The sequence below is a fragment of the Monodelphis domestica genome, chromosome 3, assembly GCF_027887165.1.
Source record: "Monodelphis domestica isolate mMonDom1 chromosome 3, mMonDom1.pri, whole genome shotgun sequence".
NCBI classification, from domain to species: domain Eukaryota; kingdom Metazoa; phylum Chordata; class Mammalia; order Didelphimorphia; family Didelphidae; genus Monodelphis; species Monodelphis domestica.
This window is the reverse complement of record NC_077229.1, coordinates 77,035,927-77,062,799: the sequence shown is the minus strand read 5'-3', so window position 1 is coordinate 77,062,799 and position 26,873 is coordinate 77,035,927. Positions and strand designations below refer to the sequence as shown.

The window sequence follows — 26,873 nt, the reverse complement described above, 5'->3', positions numbered from 1 at the left end:
AAAGGCTGCCACCCCAACATGTTCCTTACAATCAGTGGTGGGTCATTTCTTAGCAGAATTTCACTTCCCAAGTGACTTCTGCCTAGGACTGTACTGTAGCTTAATGAGACTATTTTCCACATTACTCCACTCAATGTAAACAAGGTAGAAACCTATTTAATCAACTTTTGAGGACAGAGCCCAAACCCCTGTACAAAAACCACCAAAACTTGTCTTTGGGAAAATGATGAAATGTAAATAAAAACCAGGGGGGGTGGAGGGGGGAGAGCAGAAAAACTTATCAATTGGTTGGTGGAGGAGGAGGAATATTTCCAGGTCCTTCTGAAGGAAGAGGGGGCCGCAACATTGGGGGCATAGGAGTTGGGGGATGTACTCCTGGGTTTGGGGGGTGTACACCTGGGGCTTGGGGATGAACCCCTGGAGCTTGGGGATGAACCCCTGGAGCCTGAGGATGAACCCCAGGAGCTTGAGGATGAACCCCTGGAGCCTGAGGGTGAACCCCTGGAGCCTGAGGGTGAACCCCTGGAGCCTGAGGGTGAACCCCTGGAGCCTGGGGGTGAACTCCAGGTGCTTGGGGGTGAACTCCTGGAGCCTGAGGGTGAACCCCTGGAGCCTGGGGATGAACCCCTGGAGCCTGGGGGTGTACCCCAGGTGCTTGGGGATGAACCCCTGGAGCTTGGGGGTGAACCCCTGGAGCTTGGGGGTGAACCCCAGGTGCTTGGGGGTGAACCCCTGGAGCCTGAGGATGAACCCCAGGTGCTTGGGGGTGTACCCCAGGACCTTGAGGGTGAACCCCAGGTGCTTGGGGATGAACTCCTGGAGCCTGAGGATGCACCCCAGGTGCTTGGGGATGAACTCCTGGAGCCTGAGGATGCACCCCAGGTGCAGGGGGGTGTACCCCAGGAGCCGGGGGATGCACCCCAGGAGCTGAGGGATGTACCCCAGGAGCCGGGGGATGCACCCCTGGAGCAGGAGGGTGCACCCCTGGAGCAGAAGGATGTACTCCAGGAGCAGGGGGATGTACCCCGGGAGCAGGAGGATGTACCCCAGGAGCAGGTGGGTGAACTCCAGGAGCTGGAGGGTGAACCCCAGGAGCAGGAGGATGAACTCCAGGTGCAGGAGGGGGCATCTGAGGAGGCCCAGGAGGGCCGGGAGGTGCAGGCCCACTGGGAGGCATGGGTGGCAGAGGCATGCCACCTGGAGGTGGGGGTGGCAAAGACTCTGGCAGAGGTGGTCGAGGAGGCAAACCATTCATCAGTGGGGGTGGGGGCCGCTTCACTCCAGGAGGTCCAGCAGGGAGGGCTGGAGGCGCAGGAGGCTTCTCCATCTTAAAATGGAACTGGAGAAAAAACTAAAAGGAAAGAGAAAGGTGAGGAAGCAAATCTTGTGAGAGACATGACATCCTGCAAGAGCCCCCAAACTGTACCTACAGCAGGGAATTCAATAAGCTTTCCTCGGAGTTGCTTCCTCATTTTAAAGCAGGCACTCAAGCCTTCCCAATATGCTCTGCGATCTAGAGTAGGGAAAAATGGCTCCAACAAGCCACTATCTTTATCTATCACCAGCTGGGTAAAAATGATCCACCCGACTTCTAGTCTCCCAACAGCCTCACTGAGTAAAAACTCTCTTGGCTGCACATTCGTGAGCAAAGGGCTTCCCAGCGAGGGCCTTGGCTGTAAGCTGTAGTGAACTGGGTCAAGTGAAATCTCTAGGTCACAGTAGGGTATAGGCATAAGAGGAAACTCAGGGCTGAATGGGAGTCTTAGCAAGAGAAGCCTCCACACAAACAAGTTCTCTTTTTGTCACACGATAGAAAATAGTTCTGATTTGATCATGCCTAGAGGTCTGAAAGTGTCTATCACCAGGGTACAATCCCCCAGAAACCAAGGGGACCGCTTCCTAGTTTGAGGTACACTCTCGCCACAGGTTAGAGGGCCCTCTCAATTTAAAAAGTTTAGAGCCAGAAAAGTTCTCAAAATCATCCAGGCCAATTCCTTCTTTCTTTTAGGTAAGCAACCACCAGTTACCTGCTTAGTTTCTCTGTTCCAGTGGGTCCAAAACTTCCCTTCTGCCTTGTCAATCTCTCTACTCGGCACCTGAGCAGGAAGGAAAAGATTAGATAGGGAATAGCTGAGGGATAATCTCTTAGGTTTCTGTTTATATCCACTCCAGGCATGCTGATATATAAAGCTGCTAAAAATGGGAAAAGGAAAGGGAGATGGAGAGGGCTTGGTATCTTTCAAGATCACACTAGTAGGGGAAGCTAAGTGGCTCAAATCAACAGACAAGAGGTCTGGGTTCAAATCTGATCTCAAATAATTCCTATTTGTGTGACTCTGGGCAAGTCTTTACTTAACTCCCATTGCCTAGCCCTTACCATTCTTTTGCCTAGGAACTGATACTTGATATCAACTGTAAAACAGAAAGAGTTAAAAAAAAAAAATCACACTAGTGCAATGTATGGATTCCATGATTATCTTCTTATGGGGTCAAAGGTCTGAAGACCTCTAGTTCAGACTATTACAGACCAGGAATTGCTTTTGGCAGAGGGATTTAGGATCATGATAAGTTCTAAAAGGCCCTTAAAGATCATCTAATAATGCTGGTGGGGGAATGACAACAGGTAATTTGTCCAGTCACAAGGGTACTTTTGACCCACCCTGGGAAAAGAATTTCACAAGCACAATCCAGAAGTCCTGTAGGCTAAAAATTCAATCTTGAGGATAATGTCCCAAGATCTAGGCTTAGACCAAGAGAAATCTGGTGGTTAAGGGCCTGGCCAGAGAGGGTAAAAACATCCCCCCAAATAGGGCCATTTTTCTTGGGATAAGAATTAACAGGAAGTATTAGAAATGTAGAGAACAGTAGGGAGTCAGTAGCAAACATGGAGATGCTTGAAGTGAGGATTTCACTATTATCTATGAAGGTGTACCTATCCTGATTGTCACAATCTGGTCCCATCTTAATTTTATAACCTTATCTCCCATTCTTTTCCAACTGAAATCCTCCATTCCAGGCAAGATGCATATACCCTCCTCCTTCTGGCTACCATTTATTTGTTCTCCAAAACCAAGATAACAATCCCATGCCCCTCTACCCTCTTCAAACTCCAGAGCAAGTCTTGCCATTTCATGAAGTCTCCTTTCCAGCCCACCATTTTCTAATTCCTATGAAACGTACTGATTGTAGTTCACAATCAAGTTTTTGGCTAGGGAGGGAGGGAGGGATGAAGGGAGGGATGGAGGGAGGGAGGGAGGGAGGGAGGGAGGGAGGGAGGGAGGGAGGGAGGGAGGGAGGGAGGGAGGGAGGGAGGGAGGAAGGAAGGAAGGAAGGAAGGAAGGAAGGAAGGAAGGAAGGAAGGAAGGAAGGAAGGAAGGAAGGAAGGAAGGAAGGAAGGAAGGAAGGAAGGAAGGAAGGAAGGAAACATGAAAACAGGGAGGGTTTGGAGGACAAGACAATGGGTTGTTTTGGATATGTTGAGTTAAGGATGACTATGGGACACCTAGTTTAAAGTGTATAATACACAACTGAGGATGTGGGCCTGAAGCTCTGAAGACCTGGGTTGGAAATAAGAACTTCCAGAGACTGAAAGAAAGTATAAGGCAGTGTTAGCAAACCTATAGCACACGTGCCAGGGAAGGCACTAAGAGCCCTCTCTGTGGGCATGCCCATTGTCACCCCATCACAGAGTTCACCAGAGTTCATTACTAGAAAGCCAGAGGAATGTGGGGTAGGGTTGCTCCCCTCCCCCTCTCCAGTTTGCATTTTGGGCACCTGGTCTCTAAAAGGTTTGCCATCACTGCTGCAAGGGCTAACATCCAGCTTTAAATCTACCATCCTGATGTCATATAGCATTTTCTCTTATATGCCTGGTATCCTCAAGGGGACCATGTTTCTAAGTAGGAATGAATAGTCTACAATTACAATCACCAGATTTAAATATGGCAGGCTCAATAAGTATTGGAAAAACTGTTTTAGAGGAAGGACACAATGACTTGGTAGACAACATAAGGGCAAAGGGAAGAAGCACAACTTCCCAGCTCCCTCCTACATTACCTTGAAAGCAATAGTTTCATAGGGCTCAGCTGCCATTAAAAGATACTGCCAGCGTCTGTCTGGGGGTTCAATCCTCTGTTCATATGCAGACATGAACCGATGGCGTGGCATGATACTCTCAGCAATTTCAGGATAATCAATCTGCAAAGAGAAGCCCAGGAGCAAAATGAAGTATTGTGGTTAATGCAGAGGGAAGAAAGGAAAAAGCATCAACAGCAATTTAATTTTTTTGTGGTCAATTTCCTACTAAGGGAACTGGGATAGCTCAGCTAGAGTAGTATAACTCTGAGATGTAGATCAGGTTTGCTCTTTGGGCTTTTATGAACCCTGATCACATGCTGAGAACTAGTACACAGGGGATCAGGATTATCCATAAAGGGAGGCAGGGTGTGGGGAGGCAGTCTCCTTACCTGGAAGAGGAGGCTCTGCTGGCCCATCTCTGTGTCCCGCTGCTTGGTCACTGGCATAGGCAAAGAAGTAGTTGGTTATTCTAGCAAAACCCAAATCCTAAATCTACCCCAATGGCTTCAGCTCTCCCTACCCCATCTCTTCTCAGAGCTATACTACTTAAGAATATGCCCTACACTATTTTCCTACATAGATGATAAGAGATTTGTGGGGGAGTCCGGTGTCATCTTCTATGGTCCCTACAGGGCCCAGTACTAGGCCAAGAGAACACACTGAAAAAAGGGGGGGAGGGGAGGGGAAGAGAAGGAACAATGCCTATTGAATGATGGGGGCAGAGCCTCAAGCATCATGGCAAGGCGGGTTGCCTCAATATCCTAATACTTGTAGAGCTGACTGTGTTCTTCCAGACATTCAGATCTTTGCTTCTTAGGTTTACAAAGGTTTATACCCTATGGAGGGTGGCACATTTACTTGCCATTTCACATGCAGGCAAACCTGAATGTATGCTGCCCACTTGAATGGGGGTGGCAACCACCGATGTAAGCTAAATAAAGCAGATGCTGGCTCTTTGAAAGTTGTTGTCTCCTCACAAAAATGCAAGGGACTTGGGGTACAGATTGAATCACTGCTTTTTGGGGGAAGACCAATGGGGAAATCACTTTTCCTTGAGTATGAATATGTGCTACAAGGATTTCCTCCTTATTGTTTGTTTTTTTTTTAATGATCAGGGACAGAAAAAACCCAAATTCTTGTTCATTGAAAAAAATTTTATATAATAAAAAAAAAGTTTAAATGTGTTCTCTGTATCTTGAAAGACTAAAAACAATAGATGTTCTCCACTTTGCATTACATATAAAAGACAATGTAGTAAAGTGGAAAGAGCACTGGATTTCCAGGCCAAAAGACTGGAATTCAAATCCTGATTGCTATTTGCCAACTATATACTTAGATACTTCACCCTATTGGACCTTAGCACACCTCTGTAAAAGGAGGCCTGTGTTACCACCTAGCACCAAATGTGGCCCTCCGATACTTTAAAGGCCCATTAGGCAACTATTGAAACTCTTCATTCACTTAACAAATAATAACCCTTCTTAAGCATCTCTCTGGTCATGTTACTCTTCTGCTCAAACACTGTCTGCGGCTCCTTGGTATCCAATAAGGAAACTTTTAACTTTATGAGGCATTAAGACCCTCCATAATCTGGTACAACCTATCATTCCAACTTTATTTCTTGTTACTTCTACCCGAGTAGTCCAGTCTCAGGTAACTTCACAGACTATGTATTCTGCCCCTCAAATACTGGCACTTATGCCATCCCTAATGCCTGGACTATCCTCCTTCCCCTATTGTCTCACTGCATGATTTGAAGCCTAATTAAAATGCCAGCTGCTCCATGAAAACTTCCAAGACTCAAATGCTAAAACCTGTATTTCTCAGCTCTCACTACTTTATATCTCTTTAAAGCCTCTATAATCCTGTATATTATAGTTAACCTGTGTCTTCCTTATCATCTCTCCCTACCAGGCTATTTGATCTCCCTCCAACACAAAGCTCTGCACAATGGTGGTGTTCAATAACAGTTTCCTGGAGTTAAGATATTTCGAAAAATGACTATAAAATCAATTTAAATAAGAGCAAAATAGTGATGGGAGTGTGCTGGGAGAATAACAACATCTTGCCACAAAGCCAAGAGCACTTCTACAAAGATGAGCAACCCTTCTTTGTTTTGTGACTGGGCTTTGTCCCAGGCTTGCTTAAGGACCTGCTTGGTCAAGTGATTGGCTTTTGGCTGCTGGCTCCATAAAGCAGTCCAACCTTTATATGAGGCTTCTCCTGGAAGCAACTTTCTCTGAAATAAACAATTTAAAAATATACATACAAAATTCCTCCTATTCCCAAACTTCACCTCAAAGGAAAGGTACCTGAGGTATGGGGGAATAGGAAGGAAAGGGATGAGGAGAATGGTTATCACTTCAATTATTCAGAGATCAATATAAAAGGGGGAAAAAACTCCTACAAGTTTCTATGTTGGATCTAGAGAAAGATTGCTACTTCTACATTGGGTGTTGCTTTCTTTGAAAAAATGTAGACAGTAATATTGAAAGGCATTCTCTTATTATAGGGGAGCCTGGGAGTTCTGTGCTAGAAGGTAAAAATCAATGGTAAATGGAAAGGCAGAGAAGGGAGAAGCATATTCAGATTTGTTACTCTGGTGCCTTTCATTAGCTGGGGATGGTTGGCAAAACACATATTTTACAAGAAAATGAACAGAGCACTGTTTCCCATAGGAGCACTGCCACCAACAGGAACTTTATAAGGTGAGATTAATCATGACTAGGTCAGACAAACTGCCAACAATTCTGAACACCTCACAAAGGAGGGAAAGACAGATATCAAGTAGTCCATAGAAAGAGCTAGGAAGAGATTTTTGTGAGTTGACAGAATTCTTGATATGAATTCCAGAGATGAGCAGTCTTTCTATAGGTAAAGGGAGGGTTTCAGGGTCACTGATTATAGTAGCTAAAAAGCTCATTTATAATTCAAAAAGCAGCTGCAAAGACCACCTGCTACACTGTTCTACAAGTCTGGTTGGCCTGAGGGAGCCCCCAAATCACATACCTTTGTAGCCTGGACGACCAATTTTCACAAACTTCTTCACTTCCACTTTGACTTTCTCTGGTGCTGGCTGGGCTGGAGCCTCCTTGGCCTCTTTTGCTGCTCTCCGAGCCCTACAGTCATGCAAGTCAAAGGTCAGTGTTTCCCTGTGTCTCTGAGTAGTATGAAGGGGGAATCCTTATTGGACTAGGTGTCAAGAGGCTCAGGTTCTAGTCTGTCCCTGGGCCTGGTTTCCTTGGTTAGAGATCTCCCAGATCATCCTAGAGCACCTTTTTTCACCTCACCTGCACACTGGAATAATAAAACTTGCTTTGCCTACTTGAAAAGAGTGTGAAGAGGATGGAATGAGAAAAAAGGATTGAATGAGAGATAGAAAGAAGTTCAGAGGTCATCTAGTCCCAAATTCTTCATTTTCAGATAAGGATATTCTAAAGAGATTAAAAAACTTGCTCAAGTAATGGAGCAGGATCTGAGCCCCAGTTCTCTGGCTTTCCCATCCAGCTTTCTTTCCACTATGCTACAATGAGATGGGAAAGAGCTGAAGTATAATCTTTATTTCCATGAAGGACTGCCACAGATCACTCATATTTATGGGGCAGACAGCCAAATGATTGCCTTGGAAATCATGTGAGATGGGCATTATATGTTAGGAGGGCTATGGGTTCCTAAGGTCACAAAGCTATTAAGTGGCAAGGCCATGATTCAAACCAACAGTCTTCTAACCCCAAAGCCCATAGTGTTTCCAAATTGGTTGCCTCTCAGACATATATTTCTCCTTTGATAATCAAAATTGACCCCAAGACTGTGGCAGCTCTGGGATCTTCTCCAAGGCTTGGCAAACTGAAGAAGGCCTGGAAAATTCCATGCAGCCCTTACTGCCTCTACTCTTATCAACCAGTCCCTTTGCCTGTGGAATCACAGACAGATTGGGTGAGTGACAAAGCTTTTTATAACCTGAATGATGACCTAAGATGGCTTCAAGCAACTTTTTGACATATACCTCAAAGCAGTGGTTCTTAAACTTTTTGTAGAAGTAGAAGCACTTTAAACAAAATTCAAGGGAACTCTTGGATTCATGAGTTTCCCCTCCGAGGCTCTGTCCTGGGCCCTCATCCCCTTTCCCTCTATACTACTTCATTTGGTGATCTCAATTCTTATGGATTAAATGATCAGCTCTATGGAGATGATCCTCAGATCTCTTGCCAAATCTAACTTCTTTCCTAATTTCCTGCCAAATTCTCAAACTGCCTCTTAGACATCTTGAAAAAGATATCACAGCCACTTCAAACTCAATGGGTTTAAAACTGAAGCCATTTATCTTCCCCCCTCCCATCCCAAACCACATCTTCTTTCTAATCCCTTATTCTGTCAAGGGTACCACCATTGTCCAAGTCACCCCAGCTCCCAATCTAGGTGTCATCTTTAACTCTTTACTGCCTCAAACCCCCACAGGCAATCTGTTGCCAAGACCATTCAATTTTACCTTTGGAATATCTCTCATGAACCTTCCCTTCCCTCCTCTGACACTGCTGCCACTCTAATGCAAACCCTCATACTTGGAACTATTGTAATAGCCTGCTGAGTGGACTCCTGCACGGGACATTTCTGAATCTGCATTTTCACTAGCTGTCCTCCACATCTAGAATTCTCTATGTCTTCATCTTTGCCTCCAGAGTTCTCCTCTTCCTTCACGTCTCAACAAAAATCATACCTTTTGCTTAAATGCTTTCCTGGACCCACTTAATGCTACTGCCTTCCCATTAAGATTATCTGCATTTAACCCGGTACATATCTTGTTTGGATATAGTTGTTTGAATACTGTTCCTCATAAGAATGGGAGCTCCTTAAATCCTGGGACTGTTTTGTCTTTCTTGGTACTCCCTGCACTTTATCAAAGTGGCTGGCACTTAATAAATGCTTGCTGATGAAGACCGTTTAATATTATTTTTAAATGTTCATTACTATAACTTTGGTACAATTATATTAATGAACCCAAAGCCATTAATATTTAAAATTTTAAGCCCTAGCCTTAAAGAAAAAACCCCAAACAATACAATTTTCATCTTATTTTTTTTCCAGAGTTAGACAAATTAAAAGAAACTTAGTGAAAAGGATGTGAATAATAGCATCAGTAAGTATTTTTTAACTGCAAATAATACTGCATGTGCAAATTCATCTTTTAAGATGATTCACAACAATTTTCATTTCCCCTTTCACCAGCATTCTGGTTTGGTTTAGTTCATCAGTTTCACTTTTTAAAACAGTTGTTTTTGAATTAACTGTTTTACTTATAAATTCCTTTGTAATTTTGCTAGAATCATACAGCTTTTTTAAAAACTTGGCTATATAACACATCAAGATCAACCTGATATAACTATTAAAAGTAAATTTAGGGGCAGTTAGGTAGCTCAAGGCTTGGAGTCAGGAGGACCTGGGCTCAAATCTGGCCTCAGAAACTTCCCAGCTTTGTGGCCCTGGGCAAATCACTTATTGTTCTTCTGCCTTAAAACTGTTAGTATCAATTCTAAGAAAGAAGATAGGACTTAAAAAAAAAAGAAAAGAAACCTAGTTCTGCTGACTTCCTTTTCCATTCTTTCATCTAAGTTTATCCTATGCTTCTCTGAATTCTTAAGGAACAGCAATATTGCACCATTCCCATCATACAGTTTGTTCAGAGTACCTATTTCCATTTAGAAGCTACCATGCAAAGTACTGCAGTTCACAAAAAGGATGACCTACTGGCTAACTACATTGTGGTGTGTGGGTGTGTTGGAAAACCATTCTGGTATAAGTGTTACAGTTAAAAGAGTGGTTGCCTTAAACTGTGACCGCGAAAATACAGTTTCAAGACTTTAATTGCCAAAACTGTAAAGATAATTTTTTGTGTCTTGATTTTATATTAAAAATAAAGTGGTCGCCATGGGAAAATTTCCCAAATATGAAATACCCAAGTCAGCTGGGTTTTTATGGAGATTTTAATTAATACAAATAAGGAATTAAGGAAAGGGAGAGAGAGTAAGAGGAAATAATGGGAAAAGGGGCCTAGGCCATTGGCCTAGGCCTGAGCTTTAAGAGACCAGTCAATCTTTAATCCACTCACCACAAGATTTTGTCCCAAGAAAGATTCTAGTGTTCAGAGAGACCCAGCTACTCCAACTAGTCCAAGCTCCAACTCAGCTACCAAAGCTGCACTCTCCTTTCAGAGGCCTTCTGACCTCCTTTTAAAGAGAATTTTCTCCTATGTCACCTCCCCTAAATTTTCACATCTACCAATCACAATAGACGTTTTCCAAAGGACTGACCGTTCTTAATTCACACCTGAGTAGACTACAACTTTTGAGTAATTCACACCTGAATAGACTAATCTTGTCCTTTGCAAGTTGCCTGATTAATTTGATCTTCATAGGTACTTAGTACCCCTTTGTATTAGATCTAAAAATAGACCTAGTTTAAGGGTTCTTGCTTCACTTTAAGTATGGGTTGAGTACTTTTCATTGTTCAGTAAGGAGTTTACAACTTTATCTTCCCCTAAAGTAGCCTAAGTGTGGGTGGAGTAATGTTATAGTTCCTACCTTCCTGACCAAAGTCCCTTCATTGTTTTAAAATGGGGAATGGTCCTAACCAAATGTTCTAAGGTAGAGTCTGAGAATTTTTAAGATTCACAAGTCTGAGAAATTTTAAGATTCACATAAGGAACATGACTATGACAGATACAGAAGAGAAATGGAGGAAGACATGGAAACTGAAGAAGTGACAGAAGCAGGAGCAGGAAAACTATAGGTATAAACCTGACAAGAACAAACATGGAAAGAACAATATGGTGCAAGTGTTAACAGTTGGACTCTAAAGCAGAGGAGGCAATAAGAACTGAACCCTGCTAAATGTCTCAGATGACTTTTTCCTTATATATTGCTTAGTTCTGTTCAATTTTTTTCTTCCTCATTTTCCCCTTCTTTATTTTAAGATAGCTCTCTGGGATGGGGTAAGGGAAGAAGGGATAATTTGAGAAATGTAGGTGATATAAAACCAAAATGTATTAGTAAGAATTTAATAATAAACAAACAAATAAATGAAGTATAAACCTAAATCAGAGACAGTTAATGTTGCTTTTATAGTTCTCTAGTATTTTAAACTTTTGACACGCAAATTAAATCCATGGATTTTTATTTCATTGCCAGATAATTAACATTTTTGTTTTTTTATGATTCTTGATTATCCTCATGTCCCCATATTATCTATAATGGCTATTAGTGCAAAAAAAAATCTTTTGATAATACAAAATTACCATACAACACTAAGATAAGCACTTCATTATTTTATACATATTTTATTGGGCTAAACTGTTTGACATGAAATATTATTGGGGGCAAATATCAATTGCTTCAAGAGCAGGAGTAAACAAACTGCTGCTAAAGGGCAGTTTTTCAATGAGCCAAAAATGGTTTTTATATTTTTAATTAAAATAAAACTTTATTTAAAAAGCATTCTTAGGAGTCCTATAGTTTGCTGGCCTGTTCTAAACCAATAAGAAGACATCTTATTAGTCACGTGACTAATTGAGTCTTATTTCCAACTAACTTTCATTTTTTCTTCCTGAGAGTACAGTTTTTAAGGCAATCCTTCCATTTTAAAAAACCCCTACTTTCTGTCTCAGCAATGACCCTAAGACAGAAGGTCAAGAGATAGATAATTGGGATGAAGTGACTTGCCCAGACATACATAGCTGGGAAGCTATTAAGTGTCTGAGGCCAATCTTAAACCCAGGTCCTCCTGACTGTAGGCCTGGTGCTTTATCCACTGTGCCACCTAGCTGCCCCATCCCCCCATTTTTTTCACACTGACTGACCTGTGTATGCTTACCTGTAGCTATTTTCATATAACCCCATAAATGCTTCAACTCAACGAATAATGTCTTAAAATAAAAGCAGTGTGATTCATACCAGCATTGTGAACTTAAAATTGAGTTAAAATCCTTAAATCTTTAAAGGTTGTTATCTGGTCACAAATTCAGAAATGACTTATTTGTTTAAATACTTACAAATTTGTTTGATGCTTTTTCCCCTGAGTATGCGCTAGGTAGCTTCCCTAGGGGGAAATACACAAAAGAAATTAGGGTAAGTTAAATTATAAGAAGTCTCACAGAATCAAAATTCAAGAGAATGAGACCTTAGCAATTATGTAGTTTTAACTGCTACCCCAAGTGTAAATCCTGTTTACAATGTGGAACTTTGGTTCTTGGAAAACTTGGAAAAGTTACTTAGCCTCTGCTGAAAGACCCTCCAGTGACAAATAAACTCGCTCTTTCCTAAGGCAATCCATTTTCTTATTGAAGAGTCCTAATTGTTAAAATAGATTTCTTATAATGGGCTGAAATTTATTTCCCTTTTAAATTTCACTTACCAGGAATACTAAGGTCTGCCCTCCAAGGAATAACTGAACAAAATTAATTCTTCACTTGATAACTTTTAAAAAATACTTTAAGACTACATACATTCCTATCCCTTCCCCCAAACATATACACTTCCTCTAGCTAGGGTCCTTCGATTCCTTTACCTAGTATAGTCTATTTTCTGCCTATTGTTGAGTGCACTTCCTCCCAATTCTGGATGCCCTCCTCTGTTTCACCTGGTCCCTACCTAGAGCAGGATACAATATCAATTAGGCTCTAGAGAAGATAAGAGTCCCATATGACTATTATTCATGATACTAAATTGCTATGAATACAGTTTAGAATACCACCAGGTTTTTTTAGGTGCCAAAACACATCGCTGAGTTTTATTAAAATTTCAGTTCACTAAAACTCCAGGTCTTTTTCACATGACATTATTGAGTCACATCTGCTATCCTTTACTTGTACAATTGATTTTCTGAACCAAAATACAGGACTTTATATTTAACTCCATTATATTTCATTTTATTAGCTTCAACCTACTAATCTAGCCTCTTGAGTTTATTCTGGATGCCTACTATATTGACCAGATTAACCAATCAATTTGTTTTTTTAAAAGAAAGACTTTGATTTTTTACAGCTAAATGGGTCTAACAGGACGGAGGAACAGTTTTTATTTATTTCACCTCATATTTTGCAGGCTTCTAAAGGACCATCAATCAACTCATAAACACTGGCTATCTACTTTTAGTTAATGTTGAAAATGTGACATACTCTTAAACATTTTGCAATCTAACTATAGGATACTTGATCTAGTTTCATTAACCAAAAAGGAATCAGGGAGATAATGTCTTCACAGACATTAAGGAATGTTTGCCCAGGTCTCAACTCACTACACAAGCAAACCCAAGTATTCAGCAGTTAGATTCTCATCACCCTTCAAGAATTCCTGCCTACTTCTGGTCATAAAACCCCCCAAAAGGTCAAAGTAGTAGTATCCTCCATTTACAGAATTAGAAATGATCTAATTCAAAATACAAAGTCAACATATAACTCACCTCATTATTGTGAAGTGTTAAGCAGAGTTTGCATTCATAAGAACCCAAATGATTCTTCATAAAATATGGATCCTAGAACAAAAATATAATCGTGTCAGTGAAATGAAAACCATAGACATGATAACATGTTTGATATACCAGAAGGGCTTTTTTTTAATGGCAAATAAAACAGTAGCCTATAAACAAAAGACGCTGGTTTTTCTTGGTCTTACTTTGCTTATCTTTCTGCCTGAAATAACTAACAGAATGAAAACTATAGGAAGATTCCTATTTTGTCCAAAGTGCCTTTGACTAGCCACTAAAAATGAAGATTCATTATACTATTTCTTTGGATATGTGTGCTATCTCTTAATAAAATCATTGGCGACACTATGACCCCAAAGACCTGTATAATTTGAAGGAGACAGGAAGGGAGAAAAGAGTTTCTTTTTTTGGCTTTAAATGAAGAATCTTTCTAATTCCTAGAAATGGCTACTTCCCTCTCTCTTGTCAAAGAGAGATTAAATATTTTGGTCAAGGAGGATGAGAATGAAAACTAATTTAAAGATTTTATTTAAAAAGTTATTACTTGGGTACATGGAACTTTGGTAAGAGCAAAGGTCAAAAAGACAAAAATAATAAAACAATAAAACAATAAAAACCAGTTCTTATTCTCGAAGACCTTATTTTTTTTTTGCTTCATAAAACGTTATATTACTTTTTTAAAGACTAAAAATTAAATTTAAAAAGTTTATTGATACTTTTACCAGTCATTTCCAGAATGAAACATTACATTTTAGGTCATCCCCATTCCTCAAAGTATTATTAACTAATTAAGTGGTAGCATCATTTAAACAAATGCAAAATCAAAAACCTATAAAAACCTGTCATAGTGTGTCTGTAGAGATTTTACTGAGGTTAGCTACCAAGAAAATTCTTTGATCTCAGAATAATCATCAAGACATTAAAAAAGTGTCAATGACCTTATATTTGAGGAAGGAGAAAGGAGTAGCTCATTCTCTTAAGGGAAAGTAAAGATTAAAATTTGACTGTTAGGTTAATTATAATTTTATAGACTGCTATTCTTTGGAAGAGAAAGAGGTATTAGGAAACATGCTTTCACAAAAAAGATGTCAAAGAATTTTGAAACTGAAGGAGAGATTGTTTTGTATTATTTCTTCTATTTTTTGAGATGAGGTGATCAAAACTTGCCCCCATTCACACTGTAGGACCTAAGTAACCTAAAGTCGCCTGAGAACATAATAGGTCATGTCAATGGCAGGCACTGAGAAGTACAGTAAAATAGAATAAATATAGAAAAGAAACTGGCATGTGCCATTGCTAAAGTTGCCATGAACCTAAAATTTAACCCTAATACCCTTGACTTCGATTTTGTATTGGCATTTTGGTAGAACTTATATTTCATTATTAAAAGGCTTAGGATATTGCCTATTCTGTTTCTAACCTTTATTTTAACTTGTTCTCTGAAATCCATAGTCATACAACTTTACGGGTGGGAAGAAAACTTTAGTTTTCTTGTCCAAGTCAAGTGATAAAGCTGGAATTAGAACTTGACTTCTAGTCCTTCTACTGTAACATGGCACTTCTCAAAATGCAAAGAGTACAAAGGAAGGATTGGTGGGGAGGGGAGAAGGCTCTCAAACTCACAAATATGAGATACTATATCAAACTCTTAAAAATGAGGCAGGCAACAAGGCTTCCTTTAACTAAAAAAAAACCTGAATTTTACCTTGTTGATATCAATAGTTTCAAGAGCCAGTTGTCGGAGGCGTTCCCTTCTATCACGGTTGCTCTCTGAGGATGAAGCCACCCCACCACTCCCTGTCTTGCCCCCAGGTCGATGTTGAAAATCCATGATGATGCTTTTTGTACTTCAGTATACTAAGAAAAGAAAATCTGAAAAATAAGATGGGAAGAATGAGAGGCAAGTTTACTCAGGACAAAAGCTTTGAACTTTAGAAATTTGACAATTACTCCCCATGCTTGTTTTGGATTCAACATATAAATACAACACAATACTCTGAATGGCAAGTGTTAACCACCCTGGGAAACATAACTGTTCATAAACAGCTTCTCTCATTCTAACCGGAATCTGTCATCTTCCATTCCACATAATATGACCACCTCTCTTCCCTGATTCAAATGCTCTAAAGAATCCCCAATATTGTCCTCTCAACATTAGGTTTAAACTTAGGAAATTGATGGATACATTCACCCACAAATCCTACCTCCTCTGTGAAGCCTATCCTTCTCATTCCTTCCTCTGAATTCTGGTACCACTTTTTGTACATGGTGATTCCATCTATGGTCTTCACTAAGTCTCGTCTCTTCCATACCCCTGTTCCATTAGGTAGAGAAGTGAAATTATCTCTCTCTCTTTTAAAAACTCTTATTTTCTTCTTAGAATCAATGCTAAATATTGGTTCCAAGGTGGAAGAGCTGTAAGAGGTGGGGACTTACCCAAGGTCACACAGCTAGAAGCATCTTAGGCCAAATTTGAACCCAGGACCTCCTGTCTCTAGGGCTGGCTCTATCCACTGAGTTCCCTAACTGCCCTAAGACTGTCTTTTTATATGCCCCCCCCCCCTCCTCTTTAGAAAGGTCATATTTTGCAACCTGACCTCTCTCTCATCCAACCTATATGCTGCTAAATTCAATTCAAATATTTATTAAATGCTTACTGTGTGCTCTGGATACAAAACCCCAACACAGTACTTGATCTCAAGGAGCTGACATTCTTAGTAAGGGACAAAGAATAAATATGTATATGCATTTACTTATCTGATTTAAGAAAGGAAAGATTTAAGGAAAGAAAGAAGGAAATGGTCCACAGAGGAAGGGGTACCTGTGTCTTGAAGGAATACATAGTTTCTGAGGAACAGTTTTTAAAAAGTACATTCCAGGACTGGGGAACAGCTGGTTAAAAGGCAGAAATGGTGACAGCTAAAATTTGTTTAGAGTTTTAAGGTATGAAAATGAATTTGACATAGGTTGACTCATAACAACCCTGGGAGGAAAGTGTTATTATTATTATCATCCCTATTTTACAATTGAGAAATCAGACGCACAAAGTTTAAGTGATTTAACCACAATCACATTTAAGCTAAGGAGTGTCTGAAGCAGCATTTGAACTTAGATCTTCCTGATTCTAAGTCCTACATTCCATCTATGGCACCACTTAAAATGATCTGCCTGACTGGAACCAAATGTATAAAGGAGAATAATATGATATAAGTCTATACAAAGTTGCTTGGAAATAATTTATGTGGGTATTTAAATGCCATTCTTTGCTTTATCCAGGAGACAAAAGAAAGCCACCCAGGACTTTAAGCAGAGGAATATCACAGTTAGATCTGTGCCTTAGAAAGATGATTTCAGTAGTCATACTAAAGACTGATGAAAAAGGAGTCTAGAAAAGCAAGGAGAACAATTAGGAGGCTAGTCATTTAGTCTAAGTAAAAAGTGAAGAGGAACTAACCTAAGATTAGGTGGTAACAGAAAAGGGCTGCTAGAACAAACAGGATGAAGATCACATCAACAAGCCTCAGCAACTGAAAGCATAAGGGGAAGAGAGAGAATAAAGGAGAAAAGAAAGTCAGAGGCGACTCTGAGGAAGTAAATCTAGATAGATAGTTATGTGTCAAGGAAGTTTATCCGCTCCCCCTCCTGAGGAGCTTTATCTGTCTATCAAACATTCCTGACATAGCGTAGTTGCAGGTTTGCTTCTGTATATGTTCAGTACGTCAATAAAGGTCAAGGTTTGGGGCTTCTGAGGGAGAGAATGGGGGTGGGGGGAATGGAGAAGAGGACAGAGGAGGCAGGTGAGGGAAGGAAAGAGGAAAGAGACTGGCAGGCTAGGCATCATGCAGTCAGGTTACTTATAGGAACATCTGTCTACCCTTCCAATAAACTTTATAAAATATATAGTTGGGTAGAAATATTATCCAAATTCCTACAGTTAGAAGGATGGGAGTTCCCTTAATAGAAAAAGTTAATGAAGCAGGATAGGAACAGGCTTACAGGGAAAGATGATTCTGTTTTAGAATTGCTGAATTTGAGTAATCAATAAGACATTTAAGTGAAAATATTCAGCAGGCAGCTGGTATTGAGACAAAAAAACATATTCATAAGTATAAGGGAGGGAGGAAGCACCAGCAGGAAATTAGAAAATGCTTAATGGTTCTTGAGCAGATTTTTTTTTTTAAGTAAACTGGGCATTCCACAAAAGTGAGGTCAAGGGAGCTGATTTGACAAACAAAACACACACACACACACACACACACACACACACACACACACACACACACACACACACACACACATCTAGGAAATGAAGAAAAGTAGCCCAAGAGATAATCCTGAGGTCACTCAAATTGAGGGGAGTTGGATGATGATTCAGCAAAGGAAAATAAGAAAGTCACACAAGCCCAGAAAAATCTAGATAGGAAAATGTAAAAAAAGGAAAAAAAGAATATCCACAAGAGGATGGTCAACAGTATCAAAAGCAGTAGACAGGTCAAGCCGGATGGGGACTTAGAAAGGCTACTGGATTTATCAGATGAGAGATAGCGGGTAACCTTGGACAGAGTAGTTTCAGTCAAGTGGTGGAATCAGAAGGCGGATTACAATAGGCTGAGAAGTGGGAGGTGAGGAAGTAAAGGCAACAAGTCTAGATGGCCTTTTCTAAGAAATTGCCTGTGAATGGGTAAAATTTTAGATAAGAGGATGGGAACAGGGTCAAGTGAAGGAGGAGACCGGGGCATGTTTATACACAGTAAGGAAGAAACTAGTTGATAAGAGATTACAGATGAGAGGAACATGTCAGCTGTCAGATTGATCTTACTCAAGTGCAATCCTGACTGTTACAAATTCCCTCTTTTTGCCCTATTAGTTCAACTCCAATTGTTCTCTATTTCTTCCAAGAGCAAACATGAAATCCTCTACTAGGTTTATAAGGCTCCCCTCCCTCCCCCAACTGGCTCCTTCCAGTCTTCTCATCCCTTCCTCCACCCTCCCCCCCAACCTAGTAAGCCTGGATTCAGGTCTGCTCCTCAACCAAGACACTCCATCTCTGGCTACAAGTCTTTTCATTGGTTCCTCATGCCTGGATTGCTTTTCCTCCCCATCTCTTGTTTCCTTTGGAGTCTTAACTATTAAGTTCTACCTACTACAAGAAGTCTTTCCCAATTCCCTTTTACTGCTATTCTAGTCTCTTTACTTTGTTATTTACCTCTGATTTTTCCTGTCTGTATCTTCTTTGCATATTATTTCCTCCATTAGACTATTAAGGGCAAGTTCTCTTTCTTGTCTTTCTTGGTATCCCCAGCACTTCACCTACTGTCTGGCACACAGCAGGTGCTTAATAAGTGCTCATTGACTAATATGTGGCCCATCATTTTACTTGCCAAAATCGAATACCATCAGCCTCTCCACCTACCTTGAACTGTACAATAATATGAGCTGTTCTGTAATTCCCCCAATGAGAATGTGAAGCCCCTAATGGCAAGGACTATTTTGATCTGTTTGTATCCCCAGTGCTTAGTCCAGATCTTACTACTGAATTCTAGTAAGCTCTCAGCAGTGACACGAGAGGATGGGAACAAGGGCACAAGTAAAATGGTTAGCCTTTGTAAAGGAAATGACTATGTCAGCCTCAGAGACAGGAATAGAGAGAAAACAGGAGACCTTGAAATGTGGAAGAGAAATGGATGGCCTCAATTTTCTCAGAAAAGTAGAAGGTGTAGTTAGTCACTGACAGACATGTAGGACAAGTGAGATAAAAGCTAGAGGATGGAGAAGTTTAGAACAGCCAATGCATGGAGAATGAGCCAATCAGAAAAAAAATAAAAGAAATGCTTCAAAGGCTCATTTGAGATTACATTTGGTAGCAGGGAAAGGAAGTTATACCAATGTGAAGAGGAGTTTGCTGGAGAGGAGAAATGTTCAATTCAACTTAACAAATATTTATTAAGTAACTATTATGGGTCAGGCACTGGTTAGATACTGGGAGAAACTAAGAACGTCAGTTCCTCAAAGGAATAGAGTAGGGGCAGTATTAACCTTAGCAATTAAGTGTTTGATAAACCCAAAGACTTTTGGGATAAGAACTCCCTATTTGACAAAAACTGCTGGGAAAACTGGAAAACAATATGGCAAAAAGTAGGTATATATCAATATCTTACCCCTATATATCAAGGTATGGTCAAAATGGGTTTATGATTTAGACATAAAGAGTGGTATTACAAGTAAATTAGGTGAACATAGAATAATTTACCTGTCAGATGGATGGAAAGACAAGAATTTGTGCCAAATAAGAGATAGAGAACATTACAAGATATAAAATGAATAATTATATACATACAATAAATTTAAAAGGTTTTGTACAAACAAAACAAATACAAACAAGATTAAAGGGAAAGAACTGAAAAAAAATCTTTATAACAAATTTCTCTGATAAAGTTCTCATTTCTCATGTAAAGAACAAAGTCAAATTTATAAGAATCCAAGTCATTCCCCAATTGATAAATGGTCAAAGGATATAAATAAGCAGTTTTCAGATGACAAAATCAAAGCTATCAATAATCACATAAAAATGTTGTAAATCACTCTTGATTAGAGAAATGCAAATTAAAACAAACTCTGAGGTACTACCTCACACCTATCAGATTAGCCAATATTACAGTAAAGTGAAAAATGTTGGGAGGGAAAGTGGCAAAACTGGGACATTAATGCATTGCTGGTAGAACTATGAACTGATCCAATTGTTCTGGAGAGCAATTTGGAATCATGCCCAAAGGACAATAAAAAATGCATACCCTTAGATCCAGTAATACTATTAGGTCTGTATCTTGGAGAGATCATAAAAAAAGGGGAAAGGACCTACTTGTGCAAAAATATTTACTGTTGCTCTTTTTGTGGTGGCAAAGAATTGTACATTAAAGGGATGACCATCAATTGGGGAATGGCCAAACTGTGGAATATGATGGCAAGGGATGATGGACCATCAATTGGGGAATGGCCAAACTGTGGAATATGATGGCAAGGGATGATGGAACAGGATGATTTCAGAAAGAGTGGAAAGACCTTCATGGATTGAGGCAGAGTGAATAAGCAAAACCAGGAAAACCCTGTACACAGTAACAGCAATATTGTGGAATGATCAACTGTGATAGAATTAGCTATTATCAGCAATACAATGATCCAGGACAGTTGTGAGGGACTTGTGACAAAGAATGTTTTCCACCTCCAGAGAAAGAACTGTTGGGAATCAGAATGCGAAAACATGCAATTTTTCAATTGTTTATTTGGGTTTATGTTTTGGGGTTTGGGTTTTATAAGATTACTTACTTATAAAAATGAATATAACAAAGTTACATGTGATAATACATGTATAGACCAGATCGAATTGCCTGCCAGCTCTGGGAGAGGGAAAATAAGGGAGGGAGGGAGATAAGTTCAATTATATAAATTAGGAAAACTTGTGTGGAAATTTGTTATTACATGTAATGGGCAAAAAAATAAAATAAAATAAAAAGTAAAAGTCAGTTCCTGCTCTCAAAGAATTTACTAAAATGGAAGAATACATAAAGTAAAGTTGAAAGGGGAGGGGAGGGTGGTGGAGAGAATGGGAAGTAGGGGGAACCTGGTATTAGGGCATGCTTCATAGAAAAATATGTGTGTGTGGTCCCCACCTTTTAGGATCCTTTTATAATACAGGGCTGAGACAATTTGCTTTCTCTCAAACATAGAAGGGAGAAGTTGCACTAGTAGAGGGATAATCTGGCCTGGATAGTTAAGAATTAATATATACCTAGTGATCAGATCATATACATGCCGTGCCAATTTGTCCTTATTCCAATATGGCAGGAAATGACATATTTCATAAAATATACTGCATGTGAATGAAGCATGTATCTGGGTCCTAGACAGGCCTGGGGTCTGATGCCTTAAAGAGAGGGCTAACTGTGATGCCTATGCCCTCAACTGTGTCATTCACTCAGCAAATATTTATTAAGCACTTTCAAGAGTAATTGGATAAAATGAAAAACAACCAGGGGTAGCTAGGTAGCTCAGTGATTTAGAGAGCCAGGCAAGAAGATGAGAGATATAGGTTCAAATCTGGCCTAAGATACTTCCTAGTGAGTGACCTTGGGCAAGTCACAATCCCAATTGCCTAGCTCTTTATTGTTGTTCTGCCTCGGAACCAATACAGTATTGATTCTAAGGCAGAAGATAAGGGTTAAAAAAAAAAAAGAAAGAAAAATGTCCTCTGACTTCAAGGACCATGTGGTGACACAATATAAAAAGTTCTCAATCAAAGTGTTCAAACCAAATCATGAGCTATAAAGAGCTGGACTTAATGTGCTTTTAAAAAACTCTTAAAATAGTGTATACACCAAATGTAAGCTTTCCCCAAAAAAGTCTTAGTGCAACTACAAACTACTGAAACTTTCATCTGCACTAAGATTTTGGGACATCCTGTATAAAATAACTAATATTTCTGTGGTGCTTTAAAGTTTACAAAGAGTTTATATCAGTCAAGCAGGCAACAGGTATGTATTTAGCACCTAATATGTGCCAAGCTAGATAGTGGCACTACAAAGAAAAAGAAATAGTTATTGTCCTCCATGAGCTCACATTTTGACAGGGAAAATGTAGCATACCAGGCATGTTGGCATGTGGGAAGTATGATTGATGTATTGATATTGTATTACCAGACACATGGTCAGACCTCTTGATGGTCATTGTATGGAAAGGGATAGGCCGAAGCACTAGCAAAGGACAGGCAAATTCATGGGCTGAGCCTTGGGGGGTGGGGGGGTGGCATGCTGCCTCTGCTGGGACTACACTCAAGGGCAGGTTGGATTAAGCCCCACCTCTTTGATCTTGCCATGGTCAATTCAACCAAGGTTAAAACCTAAAAACCTTCAATAAATACTAGGGGACTAGTGAGAAACTCTCTCTTACAAACTCTCTTTCTAGCCCTTTACTAGCTCACTCTAACTAGCTCTCTCCCCCTTCACTTTCTCTCTGCCTCTATTCCTCCTTGACTCTCTCTGTCTCACTCTCTCTCTCTCTTTCCTCCTCTCCTCTTACCTCTCTTGCTTCACTATATCTCTTTCATAGCGACCCTGTCACCAGTGCTTCCTATTGCTATAGGAGGTACCAGGGAGTTGTGACTCCCCCCTTTTTCTAGCAACGTTGTTGCCCCTAGTGCCCCCTATAACAATAGGGGGCACCAAGGAGTTGAGACTCCTCCTTTCCTAGCTTGCGGTCACCCCCAGTGCCCTTATTGCTATAGGAGGCACCGGGGAGTAGAGACTCCCCACCTTTCTTAGCAACACTGTTGCCCCCAAAGCAGACTCTCTTGTCTAGGAGCATCAAGGAGTTGATACTCCCCATCTATTCTCTTATTCCTCCGATTTCCTTGGAGTTCAGGTTACTCCTCATGTGTTTCTACTTTTGCCTTTGAATCATTATTATTCTCCCATTTCCTTAGCCTCCTCTCTCCACCTCAGGTTATTACCCACAGATAAATATTAGAGGACTCCCATGGGGGGTTGCTATAGAAAACATGTATGTTCCAAATACACACAAAAGACGCATGTACACAGAGACATGTGTGTGTGCAAACAAACAGATATATCCATCACATTTCTTTACACTGGAGCTGTGATTTAACGAGGAAAGAATCTGTATTCTCTGCAAATGCAGAGTCTGAGAAGTTAAGTATATAATAGAGGAATAGCTTAAAACCAGGTTCCCTAGATTCTGAAGTTCTCCATCTTCCATGACACACTGTTTCCACACTAAAAAACAAAAATTCCCCATAAATACAAATTTCATGTGGAGGATACTAGCAACTGGGAAGGAAAATCAATTCTAAAAAGTGGCAATGCAGAAGGACATATATTCCAAGAATTGAGAAGAGATGTTATATATGAAGTACATTAAAAAATTCCAGTGGCCATGCCTTAAGAGTACAGGAAGGGGAATAATATATAACAAAATATATATCATTATATATAATAATAATATAATAAAATAAATATAATAAATCAAAATAAATACATAAATAAATGAAGGTTGACATCAGGTTACAAAGACCCAGAAAGGCCCATATGAGAAGTTTCTATTTTAACTTCAAGATAACATGAAGTCACTGGGAGTTTACTGAGGAATGGCATGGGCAGACCTTTTAGGGTCCTTCTGGTTTGATGATCCTATGATGAAATCACTTGCCCTATCTTATTTTCCCTTCTGCTTTCTTCAAAATTATTGATGATCTCTTTACCAAATTTGATGGAGAAGAGAATCAAAGGTGGTGAAGGGCCTAAAAGGATTGGCTGGAAAATATAAGGACATTTAACTTAGAAAAAAGGAAATTTAAGGGAGATTCATTCTGTTTGGTCTCAGAGGGCAGAACTGGCTCAGAATGTATTAGAGCAATCTCAAAGAAGAGTCAGATGAATTAGGAGGTAGTTCTCTCCTTCCCTGATGTCTTTAATCAAAGGTAGTTTACTGAGGAATGGCATGGTCAGCCCTGAGGTCCCTTCTGACTGAGATTCTGTATGAAAATCACATTCCTACCATGACTATCACAATGCTGCCACTAACATTAAACTAAGATAATGGCTTGGCATAGTAACAAAACATTGTCACCTGACTTGGGGTCAGGACTCCAAAGACCTTAGGAGAATATACCAGAGAAGAATAATAAGGCTGTTAGTAAGAGTTCCAAGAGAATAAGATCAGTGTGTTATCTGGGACATTTTCATATAGGTGGTAAAGAACTGGATCTACAGTTTTTTAATCTTGTAGATTAAAGAATCTTCAAACATTTACTATGTATCTACTATATATGTGTTAGGTACTGAGGTAGGTGCTACCATACAAAGACAATGGGAACAATTCATAATCTATCAGGGGAGGCAACACATACATATAAATATATGAAGACTAAAATAAAATAAAGACAAGATAACATTGATAGGGAGGGCACTAGGCACAGAAGAGAATTAAGAAAGGTTTCATGTAGGAAAAGGAGGTACTTGAGCTGAATTTTGAATGAAACCAGGGGATTCCAAGAAGTCAGTCAGTCAATAAGTATTTATGAAGTCCCAACTATGTGCCAGCACTGTGCTAGGTGTTGAGGAAACAAAAAAAGTAAAACAAAGCAAAAAACCTGGGAATCCTTCTCAAGAAGTTCACAATCTAATGGAGAGACAAGATATATGGAATAAATCTGAGAAAATCTACAGAGGGAAGGTATTATAGGGGACAAGGAAAAGCCTTTAGCAGAAAGTGGAATTTTAGCTGAAACTTGAGGAAGCCAAGATATAGAGAAGTGAAGGAACAATCTAGGTTTGGAAGACAGCCAGAGAAAATGCTCTGAGTTGGGAGAAGGGTTGTCTCATTTGAGGATCAGCAAGGTGGTCAGTGTCACTAGAAGATAGAGTGAGTAAAAAGGTAGAAGGTGGTCAGGTAATGGAGGTCTATGAAAGAGGCTTCTAGAGTAGATCTTGGAGGTGATAGGAAGAATATCTCAGCTGCTTAGTGGAGGATGAATCAGATTAGGGAGATTTAAGGCAGGAGATTGGAAGATTTCAGAGACTATAGTAATAGCTCAATCATTAGATGATAGCCTAGACCAAGTGGTAACAGGGTCAATGGAGTGCAAGAGTTTTATATGAGATGTCACAAAGGTCAAACCGACAGGTTTTGGTCACAGATCATATGGGGGAAGAGGGTGTGAGAGTGAAGAGTCTAGAATACCACCTAGCTGCAAACCTAGGTGACAGGAAAAGATAGTAGTATACTTGACAGTATTAGGGAAGTAGAGAAATAATAAAGGTTTTAGGGGAAAGATAATGAGTTAAGTTTTGGCATATTGAGTTTAAGATGTCTGAGGACAGCCAGTTTGAAATGTCCAATAGATAAGTTAGAGATCCTGGCCTAGAGACAGAAAAGAGGGTAAGATAAGCAGATCTAAGTCATCTTTATACAGATGAAAACTGAATACCTGTTAACTGATGAAATAATACAAAAGAAGAAAAGAAGGCCCCTCAGAGGCCTCGGAGACATCCAGGGTTAGAGGGTCATGATCTGAACAAAGAGCCAGGAAAGGGAATTGAGAAACAGACAGGTATCCCCCTGATTTTGCAGTAAGTTCTGTATCTTTCATGACACACTGCCTGTCCATATTAATAAAAGGGTCCAGACTGAGTAGAATGATAGAAATATGGAGAAGAAAGTTTAAATGCTAAAGAAGTAAAAAAGAATGAGGACTGAGAAAAAAACCCCATTAGATTCTACAATTAAGAGATAAAAGAAGAGGGGGGTGGATAGGTGATTCAGTGGATAAAGCCAGGCCTAGAGAGAAGAGGATCTGGGTTTAAATATGGCCTCAGACGTGTCTTACCTGAGGGATTCTGGACGGGTAATCCTTATTCTCGGAACCGAGAGTATTGATTCCAAAACACAAGTTAAGATTTTATTTTTAAAAAGGAGAAAAAGAAGCTATTGGAAAATCACCTTGGTGAGGTAGAGAAAGGACGTGAAATTCACTAAGTATTTAAGCTTTTTCTATGTACAAAGTGCTGAGGACACAAAGGTAAAAGTGAAATAGTATTTGCCCTCAAGGAACCTACAGGGGTGACTCGAAAATTTAATTTTAAATGCAAAATGCTTACAAAGCAAATTCAAGTTGGAATCTAGGGATCAGGGAGCTCACCGGTTCTCACCGGTCCAGACCAAGCTCTTGGACTCACTAGAAATCTTTACCAGGTTGCCACACTCTACCATTTCCCGGGTGAGACCCTCTGGGCACGCCCCTCTCTGCACCAATTCAAGCCCTCTCACGCTCGCCCCCGCCCCCTCCGCGCGCGCCATCAGAGGGCGCGTCCCCGTCCCTCACCCCACCCCCACCTCGGACTCGTTTTCAGATCCAAATGCAAGGCGACTAGGGCCTTAGGCCTCGCGGCTGCCTTCTCCTTTCCCATCCCTCACTCCCGGGCTGAGCATACCCCTCTTCCTTGCCGCGAGCCCCACTGCCTCAAAGCGCCCGCTCCCGTCTCCTCAACAGCCTGCTTGGAGAAATCCCAGGCTCCGCTACGGGCCGGCAGCGTTCAGGATTAACGCCACGAGACCCTCCACCGTTATCTCTCTGCTGCCAGGTCGACGAACTAATTCTCCACGCATGCGCGCCGCCGCGGTAGCTTCTATCTGCGCACGCGCCACGGTGAGTTGTCACAAACTTTATTGGCTACTTTGTTCATGGACAGCAGGCTGTTCCCGCGCCCCTTATCCCGGAGCGTCAACGGCTTCACTGCTCCTTCCTTCCC

At 40.4% G+C, this 26,873-nt stretch overlaps 1 protein-coding gene across 2 annotated transcripts; it reads right to left on the bottom strand.

Moving 5' to 3' along the window:
- Positions 1-130: 130 nt before the first annotated feature.
- On the bottom strand, positions 131-26,719 carry SF3A2 (splicing factor 3a subunit 2). 2 transcript variants are annotated; one of them, XM_007489315.3, is made up of 10 exons: positions 26,556-26,719; positions 15,759-15,868; positions 15,260-15,426; positions 13,531-13,602; positions 12,122-12,168; positions 7,087-7,196; positions 4,467-4,516; positions 4,057-4,197; positions 2,028-2,096; positions 131-1,351 (listed from the first exon to the last, which is right to left on the bottom strand). In XM_007489315.3, the coding sequence occupies exons 3-10, from the start codon at positions 15,383-15,385 to the stop codon at positions 281-283; spliced, it is 1,686 nt and encodes a 561-aa protein (XP_007489377.1). In that variant the 5' UTR covers positions 15,386-15,426; positions 15,759-15,868; positions 26,556-26,719; the 3' UTR covers positions 131-280. The 2 variants fall into 2 exon arrangements, with proteins under 2 accessions (XP_007489377.1, XP_007489376.1); XM_007489314.3 differs by lacking the exon at positions 15,759-15,868 and having other exon boundaries at positions 26,556-26,691.
- Positions 26,720-26,873: the final 154 nt, after the last annotated feature.

Bases quoted from the DNA above. Each gene is read 5' to 3' on its own strand.
- SF3A2 (XM_007489315.3), bottom strand. From the start codon at position 15,385: ATGGATTTTCAACATCGACCTGGGGGCAAGACAGGGAGTGGTGGGGTG. The intron at 4,517-7,086 runs GTATGTGATTTG...TGCCTATGCCAG, and splicing joins TGGTCGTCCAGGCTACAAAG to TGACCAAGCAGCGGGACACA. The intron at 2,097-4,056 runs GTAATGTAGGAG...CTTCCTGCTCAG, and splicing joins ATGAAACTATTGCTTTCAAG to GTGCCGAGTAGAGAGATTGA.